The sequence below is a fragment of the Erinaceus europaeus genome, chromosome 10 (genome assembly GCF_950295315.1).
Source record: "Erinaceus europaeus chromosome 10, mEriEur2.1, whole genome shotgun sequence".
In the NCBI taxonomy this organism is placed as follows: domain Eukaryota; kingdom Metazoa; phylum Chordata; class Mammalia; order Eulipotyphla; family Erinaceidae; genus Erinaceus; species Erinaceus europaeus.
This window is the reverse complement of record NC_080171.1, coordinates 572,491-587,414: the sequence shown is the minus strand read 5'-3', so window position 1 is coordinate 587,414 and position 14,924 is coordinate 572,491. Positions and strand designations below refer to the sequence as shown.

At 45.2% G+C, this 14,924-nt stretch overlaps 1 protein-coding gene across 4 annotated transcripts in view; it reads right to left on the bottom strand.

Annotated features, from left to right (window-relative positions):
* Positions 1 to 14,924, bottom strand: part of ECPAS (Ecm29 proteasome adaptor and scaffold) — a 119,306-nt gene that overhangs the window by 67,324 nt on the left and 37,058 nt on the right. For 3 of the 4 annotated variants that reach the window (XM_060199017.1, XM_060199016.1, XM_060199018.1), the window contains exons 4-8: positions 14,372 to 14,490; positions 12,290 to 12,439; positions 7,666 to 7,834; positions 5,255 to 5,394; positions 1,235 to 1,316 (exon numbers count right to left, since the gene is read on the bottom strand). In XM_060199017.1, the coding sequence (XP_060055000.1) occupies positions 1,235 to 1,316; positions 5,255 to 5,394; positions 7,666 to 7,834; positions 12,290 to 12,439; positions 14,372 to 14,490 (660 nt within the window). The remainder of the gene's footprint in view (positions 1 to 1,234; positions 1,317 to 5,254; positions 5,395 to 7,665; positions 7,835 to 12,289; positions 12,440 to 14,371; positions 14,491 to 14,924) is intronic. The other variant, XM_016194604.2, reaches the window with a different exon arrangement.

The window sequence follows — 14,924 nt, the reverse complement described above, 5'->3', positions numbered from 1 at the left end:
TTCTCTATCACCTGACAAGTGTCTGCAGGCAGCAACCTCAGACCTGATGGAACCCTTTCAGTTTCCACGTGAAGAGCAAGGTTCTGGGAAATGCTGTGACCAGACAGATTGCCCCCCTTCCCCATGCAGCCTTTCTGAACTCATAAAAGCTATGTGCCAGTCCCTAATTCACTGCTCTTTCTGTACAGTCGACTGAGACTAGTCTAATTAAAAAAAAACAAACAAAAAAAAACTATAGCTCAAGGAAAAAACAAATAACCATACAATGTCTGAAAGTGGACTTGGAAAATGTTTAAATATTACAAACTAAACAGAATCTATTATTAAGTAAACACTGTTTTTTAAAGTTCAGAAGAACCCAACTATCACTGTCCTAGATTCTAGACCAGGAGGGTCAGTAAACTATAGCCCCTGGGTCAAATTCCGTTCAAAATCTGTCTTGGTAAAGCCCAAGTGAAATGCAAGGTGTTCTGCTTTGTTTCCGGTGGTGGTTGTTGTTGTTGTTGTTTTCTTACCAGGACATGGTTGAGCTCTGGTTTATGGTGATGCAGGAGACTGAAGCTGGGAACTCAGAGCCTCAGGATGGAAGTCTTTTTGCACAAGCATTATGCTATCTACCCCAGCCCATTAAATAAAGTTTTAGTGCTAGAGACAGCTCACCTTGTGGGGCACAAGCCCAGATTGAAGACCCAGCAGTCTGCTATCTCTGTCACAATGAAAAGGTGACCAGAAATGGTGAAGTCACACATGTGTATGGTCCTGACTGACTCCACAAAGAAAAAAATAGGTTTTAACACTTCAAAAGGTGTTTTTAATCAGAAAATAGTATTGTGAAATATATGAAAATCATATACAGTCAAACTTCAGTGTCCATAGTTTTACTGGCCCCCAGCCATATTCACTCAGTACCATGTCTACAACGGCTTCTGTGTTACATCAGAGTTGAGAATTTGCAGCCTTAGAACCAGACGAGACAGCCTGCAAAATCCAAAGTCTCTACAGAGGTTTGCTGTTCCCTAGTCTGGATAATATGCCATGGCTTTCCAAGCACCTTGGCTGACAGTAAACATGTTAGCGTGTTCCAACATACATACACGACATAGCTTCAAGACTGTAGCATAGGATCAGCTTAAATGGAAAAAAGTAAAACACTAAGCAAAAATGTTCAAGAATATACAGCTCAAGTCAACACAATGTTTCTATGATGGTATGAGAATAGAGCAAAGTGGCCTACCTCTTTTGTCTTCAGTGGTATATCTCCAAGGTATACTTTGAACATCTTATTAATAATGGCAGGATTATTCCAGTCAATTAAGCTGTGGGAGGTTTAAACAACTTCTGTTAAAATGATTTTTCTTCTCACCTCAATAATTTCAAAAAGTCATAGCTCCAAGATTTGTTACCAAAGGATATTAGGAAAAACGACACAGGTCTACTGTGCAACTGACATTATAGAAAAAGGGGGAAAAACAACTTCTACTAAAGTTAGCTTTCAAAGAAGAAGAAAACCTCCCCATCAGCCTGGGCCCTAGTCGGGGAGTCCTGAGATTCCCACACAGACCTGATGGGCCTAGACCGCGAATAAATCCCTCTCTCCATTGTCACGGGTCATCCCTATCAGGAACAACACAACAGACCCCTTTGTGGGTCCCCATAGGACCTTGCCCTCAACTTGGAGCAACAGTGGTAGAGAATGTTCCATCCTCTGAAGGGAGGCTGGACAACATACAACACTCTAGGCTACACCTGAGGAAGATGGGTCCTGATATTGGGGCAGCCTGGAATGTTCCTACTCATGACCACAGAATGTGAGCTCAGATCTACAGGGATGCAGAGGTCACACAGGCTCCTAAGCTGATTATGGGCCCCAGATCACATCAAATCGATGGGGTTTACAGTCAACAATATTTATACCCCTTCCCCATATTTGGGAGCTCCTCTCTTCCCTGATTCAGCTTTCTGGTCCTTTTTCGAGCCATGAAATCATCTCCCCAGACAATAACTTGGATCCATTTGCATATCAGATTTCAGACTCAGGGGGAAAAAAAAACTAGTATAGCCACAGGCCCTTTGGAACATAACTAAAATATGCCTACTAGCTATCTACAAAATGGAGGACCCCCCCCCCCCCCAACTCTTCATCTGCCCTATTCCAGCCTTTAGGTCCATGATTGGTCAACAATTTGTTTGGCTTTGTATATTAACTCTCTTTTCAGCCACCAGGCTCCATTACCATGATGCTGACCAGACTTCCCTGGACAGACAACCCCACCAATGTGTCCTGGAGCCCCACTTCCCCAGAGCCCTGCCCCACTAGGGAAAGAGAGAGGCAGGCTGGGAGTATGGATCCACCTGTCAACGCCCATGTTCAGCGGGGAAGCAATTACAGAAGCCAGACCTTCCACCTTCTGCATCCCACAATGACCCTGGGACCATACTCCCAGAGGGATAAAGAATGGGAAAGCTATCAGGGTAGGGGATGGGATATGGAGTTCTGGTGGTGGGAATTGTGTGCAGTTGTACCCCTCTCATCCTATGGTTTTATCAATGTTTTCTTTTTATAAATTAAAAAAAAAAAAAAAAAAAAAACAAAGATGTATATCATACCACCTTAATTCAAAAGATCCCTGTATCCTTAGGGACCAGGCGAGGGTGCACCGGTTAACCACTCACATCATTGTATCCTAAGACCCAATTTGGTAGTGTCCAACAACAGATGAGTGGCTGAGTAAGCTGTGGTATGTATACACAGTGGAATACTACTCTGCTACTATAAATGGTGAATTCACCTTCTTCACCTCCTCTGGGATGGAGCTGGAAGGAATCATAGAGAGTGGGGTGGGATCAGTCAGAAAGAGAAGATGAATATGGGATGATCCCACTCACAGACAGAAGTAGAGAAGCAAGAACAGAAGGGGAACACAGAGCAGGACGTGGACTGGAGATGGTGCACTGCACCAAAGTCAAGGGGGAGGGGGGCCAGGTCCTGGAGCATGATGGTGGAGGAGGACGCAGGTTGGGGGGGTGCTTTATAGAAAACTGAGATATTCTGCACACGCACCAACAACTGTATTCAGTGTCGACTATAAGCTATTAATCCCCCAATTAAAAAATGATTATTTATATGGAAAAAACACCTGGGCTGTATGCTACTCTTAGGACCAATGCTGTGAAACAAGCCCCAAGACCTGAGCTGTTCTAGACTAGTCCAGCACAGCAGGGCAAGAGGCTTCTGCTCAGCCAGCTGGGATTCAAGTGTCAAGTGACGAGAGTCGTCCTGACTGAAGTCATGAGCATGAGCCTGGGTGCTCCCTGGCACTGCTCTAGTGTCCCTGACCCTGGCTCCCAGCATCCGCTTCTCTGAGGACACAGACCCAGTTTGGCCACTGAATTCCACAGTGCGGCGGTGCTGCTGTCCCTCAGGCTGACCCCTGTGTGGGCCCTGAGTGAGATGAATCAGAACAGTGTGGAGCATGTTTCTTTCTCTTCTGTTTGTTTGTCTATTCTTTGCCAGAGCAAACTTCTGGCTTATGGGGCTGGGGGATGAACTTGAGTAGCATGACTGACTGCGGGGATCAACGCTCTCACCCCAGAGCAGCATGACGTGAGGAACTTTGTAAACTTTTATGGCCTTATCCACACTCCCTTGTTCTCCGAGCACCAAAGCAAAAACACAGTTGTTGTTTGGGTTTCTGTTGTTGCTGTTGTTGTTGTTTTCTTCTTGCCTCCAGGGTGATCACTGGGCCCGGTGCCAGCACTATGAATCCACTGCTCCTGGAGGCCATTTTTTCCCACTTTGTTACCCTTGTTGCCTTGTTGTTATTATTGCTATTGGACAGGACAGAGAGAAATGGAGAGAGGAGGGGAAGACGGAGGGGGAGAGAAAGACAGACACCTGCAGACCTGCTTCACTGCTTGTGAAGTCATCCCCCCTGCAGGTGGGGAGCCGGGGGCTCGAACCGGGATCCTTATGCCGGTCCTTGAGCTTGGCGCCAGGTGCACTTAGCCATCTGCGCTACCACCCAGCACCCCAAAACAAAGTTTTTAAAAACTACTCCAACACTGAGTTATTTCCAACCAAATAACTTCAATTTTGTATGCTACCCTTCAGTTTTTACGTATCATTTTAAAACCAGTACACAGATCATTTTATATTTTCACCATCAGGACATCTTGTATCCTGTCTTAGTCACTTGCCATGATTTGAAGGCCATGTACATGTAGATCTATATCTCTTGTTAGTGTCCCAGAAAGAAACAGTTTATTTAATATCCCCCATTGCAGGGATCTATATGCTCGTTGAAGAATGTATCTGCTTCCAATTCTCTTACAATTATAAGAAATTATATTTAATATCCCCCATTGCAGGGATCTATATGCTCGTTGAAGAATGTATCTGCTTCCAGCTGGGAGTATGGATTGACCAGTCAACACCCATGTTCAGCGGGGAAGCAATTACAGAAACCAGACCTTCCACCTTCTGCAACCCTCAACGACCCTGGGTCCATGCTCCCAGAGGGATAGAGAATGGGAAAGCTGTCAGGGGACGGGATGGGATATGGAGATCGGGTTATGGGAATTGTGCGGGACTGTACCCCTCTTATTCTATGGTTTTGTTAATGTCTCCTTTCTTAAATAAAAAAAATTTTTTTTAATTAAAAAAAAGAATGTATCTGCTTCCGATTCTCTTACAATCATAAGAAACAGAAGGAGAGAATAGGTAACATTTTTCTAAATAAAATATTTTTCTTCTTTTCAATGATTCTCTTGAGATAAAGGTACAGGAAAAAAAAAAGATTGAGATTGCAGGTTGTATTTTTGTAAATAATTACTATAAACTGTTTGTGGAGGCTGGCTGGTGGGACAACCAGTTGAGGGCACATTGTACCATGCACAAAGAACTGGGTTCAAGTCTCTGCTCCCCACTTGCAGTGGAGAAGCTTCATGAGCAGTGACGTAGGATTCAAGTGTCTCTCTTTCTCCCTCTCTGTCTCCTCTTCCCCTCTCAATTTCTCTCTGTCCTATCAAATAAAAAGAAAGGAAGGAAGGAAGGAGGGAGGGAGGGGAGGGAGGGAGGGAGAACCGGCTGCCAGAAACAGTGGACTCATCAAGCTGGCATCAAGCCCCACAGTGGCAATAAAGTAAAACAATTTAAGCCTGCTTTCTAAGACTATTTGAATTAATAATGTCAGTGGATCAATAACAACCTTGACTGAGTTGCCAAGTGTCTTGAGCTGAGCGGAAAGGAGTTTACCTGTGCCTGCTCTTCAGCTCCAGGTCAGCTGCCGTGGCTACGCTGTGGCGTGTGTCGCTGGAAGCAATCACTAGGTGGAGAACAGCTTCCAGTTCAGGCACCTGCTCAGCTTCTATGAACTTCACTATACCCAGTTTGCACTGCAGACAAACCAAAGGAAGAAGCCTCCGTGATGGTCAGAGATACAAAAGACAGGAACAAAAAAGTAACTGTTCACTTATCCTAATGTCCTAACAGAGGCCTCATAGGAAGCAACGGCAGTTCCCCTGGGCCTCTGCTGTGTAGGACTACACAGCCGCTTAACCTTCAGGGTCCACACAGAAGAATACTTGTACTCATCCTCCAGATGAGGACTTTGAGGCAAAGCTAAGGAATAAAGACACACAGTATATAAAGAGGGCAGGGTTCAAACCCAAGTCTCTCAAATTCCATGACCTGTGACAGGACAGCCACTCCTTGCTAGCCACACAGCCTGTCTGCATGATGAAGTCTTGAACTAGACCCCAAACTTGGAGTCTATAGGTAAGCGTACGTTAAGAATAAAGTGTTCCATGGATCGTTATGATAGTTCACAAAAAGAAAGTAGTAATTGGGCTGGAGCTCACTCTACTCTATTGTTGGAAAAGTAATTCTTCTTCTCCGTATTTCTACATGCTGAACACAGTATGATTTCAGACATAGCTGAGTGAATGAAAGTGAAATCTAATGGAACAGTCCTGCAGCTGAATGGCTAGAATGAATCATTCAGAAGACAGATTCTGCTGGAACTTCATGCAACGTGTTAAGAATTTCACTACAGACGGTATTTAAAAGAAATATACTAGAAAAGCAGTCTTTACCTTAAACGTCAGTTATATAACAGTTGCTATGGTTTACATGTAGTTAAATTTTGTACCGACATTAAAAAGTATGAAATTTAAAATCTGATATACTACGAAATGCAAAGGGGTAACATAACTATGTGATACTGCACTGCCTGAAACTGCATTTGTGTCCATACAGACCTATTCACAAACAGCAAGCCACAGAAAAATGACAGACTAGGGCCTAGAATCCTAAGCAATTTTAAACTTTTCTTTATAATGTTCTGTACTATTTGACATGTTACATCATCATCATTAAAAAATAAAACCTGTCTTATCCAGAAGAAAAACTAAAAACTAGAGAAAAACAGCTTATATCACTGCAATTAAACCCTTCATTTCAACATTAGATTTTGAAATTAAATATATTTTTTTAAAAAACATCAGTCACAGAGGGGTTCTTAGAAATTAGCAAATTAATGACCAATATAAAATTATAATTTGATGGCAACAGCTATTTCCAGCACTCATAGTTTCAGCACAAAGGCAGAACTAGATTCAAAATCCAGCAGTACTAAAAGTACTGACTCTCAAAGCCTCAGTCACTTTTAGAAAATGGAACAATGTGGACACTTCAGCGGTGCTGCTGTGACTTCGAGTGCTCGGCACGGCCTGGCCCGTGGCCCGTGGTGGGGAGCGGCTTCGGCCGTATCCCTCTCATCCCCACGTCGCTCTTTTCAGCTCTGACGAGAGAGTCTAGAGAGAGACACGACCAGGCAAAGTGCCCTAAAGGTGGCCAGGACGCACCACTGCTCATTCTCCATCTCCTAGGGACACTGTTTTTCATCACTGGTCACTTACATTCCCAAAAAGAAGAAGATCAGACCAGTTAGACAGCATGGAGAGATCAAGGAAGGACTGGAGACCAACCCATGTTGCGTGAATTCCCAAACAATTCCATACTGATCTCATCTGTCCTTCCCTGAGGTGCTTGATGACAGATACAGGGAGGGTGGCACCTTCTCTGTAGAGCAACGGTCTGTTTTATTATTTTTTTTATACTTATCTATTTATTTTCCCTTTTGTTGCCCTTGCTTTTTATTATTGTTGTAGTTACCGATGTCATTGTTGGATAGGACAGAGAGAAATGGAGAGAGGAGGGGAAGACAGAGGGGGGGAGAGAAAGACAGACACCTGCAGACCTGTTTCACCGCCTGGGAAGCAACTCCCCTGCAGGTGGGGAGCCGGGGGCTCGAACCGGGATCCTTGGCTGGTCTTTGAGCTTCACACCATGTGCGCTTAACCCACTGCGCTACCACCAGGCCCCCTGACAGATTGTATCTTAACTGTACCAAAGCAGCAAGATGACTATTAACCTACAATTAGAAGCATAATCAAGTCAAAAGTGGGCTGCATTTTGTACTTGAATAGGTAAGGCTATGGGGAAAAACTAAGAAGCACTTCCCACTCCTCCCTCCTCCCCCTGGGGCTTCCAAATAAGTGGCCTGAGGAAGAAGCCTTACACCAGTCCCCTTTCAAGCTACTGCACTGGGCTGAGACAGACAGACAGACAGCTCAGCCGGGCGGGGGCAGTGTGGCAGGCGTTACCTGCTCCAGCTGTTCAGGCGTCCACGGGACGTCACCAATGACGCGTTTAGCCGAGTAAAAGCTCATCCCCGGGGGAGGCTGTGGCAGGCCAGGAGTGCCCCCGCTGCTGGGGGAAGAGCCCTGTGCTGAGGATGAACTCTGGCGACTCTGAGATTCACTTAACACAAATCTGCAAAGATATAAAAATGTCACCCCCTCCATGAAAATGCGCAAACGCAGAGCACTCGACTGTCACGTTTCCGAAAGACAACCAAATCTAACTTTTCACCAGCACCCGCGTCAACTCTGGAACAGCTTTCAGCAGCTGCACAGAGAGCATCCGCTTAGCGTGGCCACAGCCCCATAACCGGGACCACGAGCACTTTGTTCACTCAGTCTGCGGAACAACTGCATCTGGAGCTTTTCCTTGGCAAAAACACAGGATGCAAAGCTTTTTCTATGCTCAGAGTGCAAGTATTGTTGTATTCATTTCAATGTTTCTTAAGCTGCAATTATTTATTTATTTATTTATTTTTAACCAGAGTCCTGCTCAGCTCTGCCTTATGGTGGTAAAGGGGACTGAACCTGGGACTTCAGAGCCTCAGGGATGACTTTTTTTTAACCAGAGTCCTGCTCAGCTCTGGCTTATTATGGTGGTGCAGGGGACTGAACCTGGGACTTTGGAGCCTCAGGCAGGAGAGTCTCTGCATAACCATTGTGCTTTCTCCCCCACCCTCCCCATCCTTCTCCCTGAATTCGTCACACCACTGCATGAGATAACTCGCTTCCTTCTCTCTGTCACTCATTCTCTTACGGGGCAGGGGGTGAGGGAGGGGGGGCTCCAATGGGAGCAGAGAACTGGCACAGGTACAAGGCCTCAGCAAAAGATCTGTGAGCCAAAAAGAAAGGAAAAGAAAAGAAAAACCCAACCCCATGTAACCTACAAACCATTCATCACGTAAGTACAGAATGCACTCCCTACCCCTGCAAACTTAAAAATTTAAAGGAACCAAAAAGAGAAAAAAAATCGTGAGAACTGAGCAGGGGTAGATAGCATAATGGGTATGCAAACTGACTCTCCTGCCTGAGGCTCCAAAGTCCCAGGTTCAATCCCCTGCACCACCATCAGCCAGAGGTGAGCAGTGCTCTTTTAATTAAAAAAGAAAAAAAAAATCATGAGAACTGACATTCCATTCAAGCCCCACCCCTCCCCTGCAGGGGTGAGCCTCATGCAGTGAAGCAGGTCTGCACTGTCTCTCTCTTCCTTTCCCTCAGTCTCCCTCTCGACTCTTTAATTCCTCTCTGCCCTACCAAAGGGGAAAAAAAATTGGAAAAAAAAAAAAAAAAAAAAAAAAGGTCACCAGGAGCAGTGGCTTCGTCGTGCCAGCACCAAGCCCAACAATAGCCCTGGAGGCATAAAAATGAAAAGTCAAAGAGTTGCCGTTCCTCTCTGAGCACATAAGGACCCTTGTAGCCACTTATCAATCATCTTGTTTCACTGTTTTCTCTACACATTACAATTTCTGGTATATTCATTTTGACCTATTTAATCTAGTTTTCCTCATCTACAAAATGAAACTGTTTGGCAGGAATCTCCCTTCAAACTCTAATATGCTACGGTGACAAATCCCATTATCAGACTGCATTATCAAAACAGAATTGCCATTACAATTAAAGTTACACCTGGGGCCTAGGACACAGTAGTAACTGTGCCATATTACTTATGTGACATATTTAGTCAACTGCTAAAATCATTTGCTGAAAAAAGTACCTGTTAGGGAATGACTAATATTTTTAAATAAACGAGGTAAATTTTCACTCACGAGAAATCACATCTTTAACTTGAATAAAATACGCAGCCAAATTAAATATGGCCTCTACCTTCATTTACCAGGGCTGTCGTCACTTGCCAGCTGTGGTTGCCGTCTAATTTCACAGCTTTAAAAGGTTTTTATGGTCTGCTGGCTGTAAGTGATCATCAATGACTGCTAGATAATAATGTTGTGTCAAACACCATGCCAAGTGCTAGAGTGCAGAACAGAAGGTGGAAGGCCTGGTCTGCCTTCTGCGGCTGGCGTGTCATCACGTGGCAAAGGGATGAGAAAGAACAGGCAGAGGTGGCAGAAGTGAAGATGGAGTGTCGGAGAGTCAGAAAATAGTGGTGGGGGAAGCGGTGCAGTGGGTATGAGGTCCTCAGTTCAATCCCTACATGAGTGATGTCTGGTTCTTTCTCTCTCTCTCTCTCTCTCCTTTCTCATTAGTAAACAAATAAAATCTTCAAACATAAATAAATAAAAATTCAGAAAATATAGTTACCACCAGAGAAGATGAGCAGAAAGAGAGTAAGTTAGAGAAGAAAGGGCTGCGATATATAGATACACAGACATTGAGATAGATATTGGTATACATAGACATATATATATATGACAGCTCCACATATATACAGTGGTTAGGTACCTAGAAAATAATTGAACTCAAAGGAGTTTCCAACCTGCACAGAATCAGAGCAAGATAAGAAAGCTCTCTACTTGAAGGTGGGTGCGGCAACAATTAAAGCAAAAATGGGCGACATACCAATACACAGGTACTTACTGTTATAACAAAGGAGAAACAATGTCAAAGAAATGAAATTTCTATCAGAGACACAGAGGGTTGGAATACTGGGAATACTTAGTCGTGCTTCTGAAATCAGAGTCTTGTAAATCAACTTCTCCTCAAAGGGGTTTGGGAAAGAAAAAAAAAGGTAGAGGCTGAAGGGCATTTAGAGGAGAGTTTGTGAGATTCATGAGCACGTGTTTGTCGTGAGTGGAAGCAACAGCCCAAAGTCGCTTCTTGCTTTGTTTTTTTGCTACACTAAGGGCCCTCCCTCACACAGGCATGATCCCACCACTTCCAGGCAATTGTTTCATTCTTAATTTCAGATAAACAAAGAGGGGTGCTATACAATCTCTCTTTGTCTCTTTCCTCTCTAGGAAATAAATAAGTAAGTAAAGGAGCCAGAGAGGCAGTGGTACCAAGTATATACAAACTCCTGAGTTCATTCCCTGCTGTCACACAGAAGTCAAGCCTATACAGATGACACGTGCACACGTAATACACTTATTGTGCTTGGCAGTGCAGAGAGTTCTGAAGAGCAGCTGGTTAAAACAGCAGACAAGAGGTAGGGTTTAGCACAGGAGAGGTTCTGGGAGGAGGCCGGTTCTGGGGCTGACAGCACAGGAACAGGGAAGAGAAAAAGCTGGGTGAGATTCATGACTGAAGAGCGGCTATGCGGTGGCGCAGCGGGTTAAGCAAAGCGCAGGGACCCGCATAAGGACCCCGTTCGAGCCCCCAGCTCTCAACCTGCAGGGGGGTCGCTTCACAAGCGGTGAAGCAGGTCTGCAGGTGTCTGTCTTTCTCTCCCTCTGTCTTTCCCTCCTCTCTCCATTTCTCTCTGTCCTGTCCAACAACAGTAACAACCACAACAAGGGCAACAAAAATGTGAAAAATAGCCTCCAGGAGCAGTGGATTCGTGCTGGAGTAGTGCTGGCACCAAGCCCCAGTGATAACCCTGGAGATGAAAGAAAGAAAGAAAGAAAGAAAGAAAGAAAGAAAGAAAGAAAGAAAGAAAGAAAGAAAGAAAGGAAAAAGAGCCAGGGGTGGCTCAACAGGAGAGAGCATGGCTGAGCAGGACAGTGCATGTCTTGCCCGCATGAGGCCCTGGGTTCAATGCCTGACACACATATGGAAAAACAGTGCATGTGTGTATGTGTGCATGTGAATACAGTGTGTGTGTATGCAGGGAGTGTGTATAGGTAGTGTGTGTGTGTGTGTGTGTGTGTGTGTGTGTGTGTGTGTGTGTGTGTGTAAAAGCATAAAGGTAGCCCAGGAGGTAGCCCAGCACTACTGCTCTGTACCTGTAAAGCTTAAGACCTTGAGTTTATCCCTGGCACAGCATATATATTTAATGCTGTTCTTCTCTCCCTCCTTCCCTCCCTCCCTCCCTCTCTCTCTCTCTCTCTCTATCTTGCCCCTTCCCCACTCGTGAAAGAAATTAATCTTAAAATAAATAAAAAGATATAAGATGTATAACTGCACATGTGATTGGCTAGGGAAATCATGACAGCACTAATAAACAAAACAAATTATTTTTATGAGTTAAGAATGAATTCAGTTTGGACCAGTGAAGACTGAAAGCATACACTCTTGAAGGTCACTTAGGTGAGCTAGAGTTAAGAAGACAGTGACACAGAGAAGGAGACCTGGGTCACGGGCCAGGGACACTGCATAATGGTTCTGCAAAGAGATTTTCATGCCTGAGACTCCAGGGTCCCAGGTTCAACACCCCCAAACCACCATATGCCAGAGCTGAGCTGTACAATAGCAAAAAAAAAAAAAAGGGGGGGGAAGGAAGGAAGGAAGGAAGGAAGGAAGGAAGGAAAGAAGGAAGGAAGGAAGGAAGGAGAGAAAGACAGGAGAGAGATAGGAAGGAAGGAAGGAAGGGAAGGAGGGAGGGAGAAAGAAAGAAAGAAAAATAAAGAGGAGAGAAAAGAAAAAGGGGAAGAGAAACCCAGGGCATGTCCACTCACTACACAGTCATTTTTCATCATTTAAAAATCTGACTCACACACAGTAAAGAGCAGGGCGCTGCTCCGCTTCGGCTTACCCATAAGGCATCAGAAGGACATCGAGCATGAAGTCCGAGAGCAGCTGCACAGTCTTTGGTTTCTCAGCAAGATTAAACGGAGAAGCTGATTTTGGTGATTTGACAGGGTATTTCATGTGAAAAAGGGTTGGTATTAAAAGATGCATTAAGCTGAAAAAACAACCACATTTATTGCAACTACTTAAAAAATTAAGATTGTTATACATGCAAATAAAAAACAAAACAAAAACTATCGAGCAATTATAACAAGGGCTATATTTATTTATTTATTTTTGTGCCACCAAACCTATTTCCGGTGTTAACGTCACCTGCTTGCTGCACTGACCCTCCTGGCACTTTGCCCACCATCTTCCTTTTTGAGAGAAGGTAAAAGGTCAGAACAGGAAGAGAAGGGGCAAACAGTGCAGCCCTGGCCCCCTACCCCTGAAGCTTCCCCCTTGCCGGTGGGGACCTGGGGCTTGAACCTGAGCCCTAAAGTCCAAGTGCACGGTGATGCATGTGCCCACCCAGGCCCCTCCACTCTATTCTGCTGTTTTTGCTCAGTCTTGCCTCACAGTGGCATAAACTTCAGGGGTCCAGGTCTACGCCTCGCCCTGTCCACAGGGCTTATTAAAGCTACCAGCCAAACTCCAGGCCCATCACATCAAAACCCCCTTCCTTGGAGCCGGGTGGTGGTGCACCTGGTTGAGCGCACATGTTACAATGTGCAAGGACCCAGGTTCGAGCCCCGGTCTCTGCCTGCAGGGGGAAAGCTTTGCGAGTGGTGAGGTAGGGCTGCAGCTGTCTCTGTCTCTCTCCCTCTCTATCACCTGCTTCTCTCGATTTCTGGCTGTCTCTAGTCAAGAAATAAAGATAACAACAACAACAACAACAAAACAAACACCTTCCCATCCTCTCCATGCCCCCCCCCACTCATCCCCTACATAACCACCACAGGCTGTGCTGAGTGTGAGAGCTAGTTTCCTTGTTTTGTTTTGCAAGTGTGAATGTTACAAGTGAAATCATCACTAATAGTCTTTCACTTCCTTATTTACTTATGTAACCACCTCAAGTTCCAGCCATTTTATCAAAAAAGGCAAAATTTCATCTTTTCAGTAGACTAGTATCCCACTGAATATGAAGATGAATATATACGCTTCTTTATATAATCATCTACCTTTGGACAATTAGGTTGGATCCCTATTTTGACTCTTGCCAATAATATTGCTACAAACATAGGGGAGGCATCTATATCCTTGCCGGCAACTGCCTTCAGGTCATTCCCACTAATGTCCAGGGGTGGTGTCGCTACATTGTGAGGTCTCCCCACTCGCTGAGGAGACACTGCAGAGCCCTCCACAGGACATGGCAGTCCAGCCTCAGCAGCCTGCCAGCTCCTTCTTCCCTCCCCCGTCAGCCCTTGTTCACCAGAGGGAGGCGCTGTCTCACAGTGGTTTTGGTGGACCTTTCCCTAGAGAGGCCGCACGCACATATATATAGATGCCGTGGGCTATCTGTACGTCTTCTCTGCAGAAAGTCTGTTTAGAGAGTTTGCCCACTTTTTAATGGGTTATTCTGGGTTTTGCTGAGTTTGTGATTTCTGTATCTACTGCCGGAATCATTTCCTTATCAGAACTATAATGTATGCATATCTTCTCCCAGCTGCTAGCCTGCCTTTTTTCTTTTCCGTGCTAAGACTACAGGACATAGCTAGAGACTAAGGGTGTTTGTTCTCTCAAGCCTCTTCCACGACCACGCGACATAAAAGGTCATTGATTCCTTATGTTCTACATCCTCCACAACAGAAGTGTTTTCCTGAAAAGCATTTCTGAATTCTCCCTTTGGCAATCACATAGAAATATGTGCTTCAGAATCTGGCAAACAAGTAATGCGTGCAGACTGAGAGACATGCCATTTGCTTCACTTTGTTCCCATATGCTCACATCAAGGCACTTTACGATAGCACCAACAAAACAATATCGCTTTGGTAACACAGAAGGTAAGTCTTCTGCCAGCTGGAAGATGGCCAGCAGACACATTTGCCCCAGGGAAACCGACCCCGTGCTGACACCCTGGGGCATGTGGAAGCTGAGGGAGTCTCACCTGTCCTGCTGTGGCTGGGGTTTCCCTTCCATGGCTGTCAGGAGCGTGGGGGCCAGTTCACACTGCTTCTCCACCGGCAGGCGTGGATAGCCCATCTTAACATAAATTATAGTGAAATTCTAACAAAGTAAGAGAAAGACAAGTGAGGGTGAAGAGCGTGCTGGAGGAGCTCAGCAAAGCCTGTGGCAAGTCACACCCTCCCTTCCAGGGCTCATCACATTTCTCTACAAGAAGCCCAGCCCCACTGAGCTGGCCAATCCCTTTGGGCCACTAGGCCTCTGTAAAGCAGAGGGTGTGAAGACACACTGACACATGCAACTACTGTTTATGATTGCTTATTATGATTATTTAACTAACCTAGACATACACGTTAGTATCAGGTCTGCCAGTGTGTTACATTCATCTCTTAAAGGGAAGAAGAGACCATGCCAAATTCTAGGCTTCCGCTTGTCCACTGGTCACCTGCTAACGCAGCCTTGGTACAGAGCAGTGCTGCCTTCCTTGCTCCAGCCGGGGACCAAGGCTGTCAAGACAAACTGAAAGCCCTGGGGTC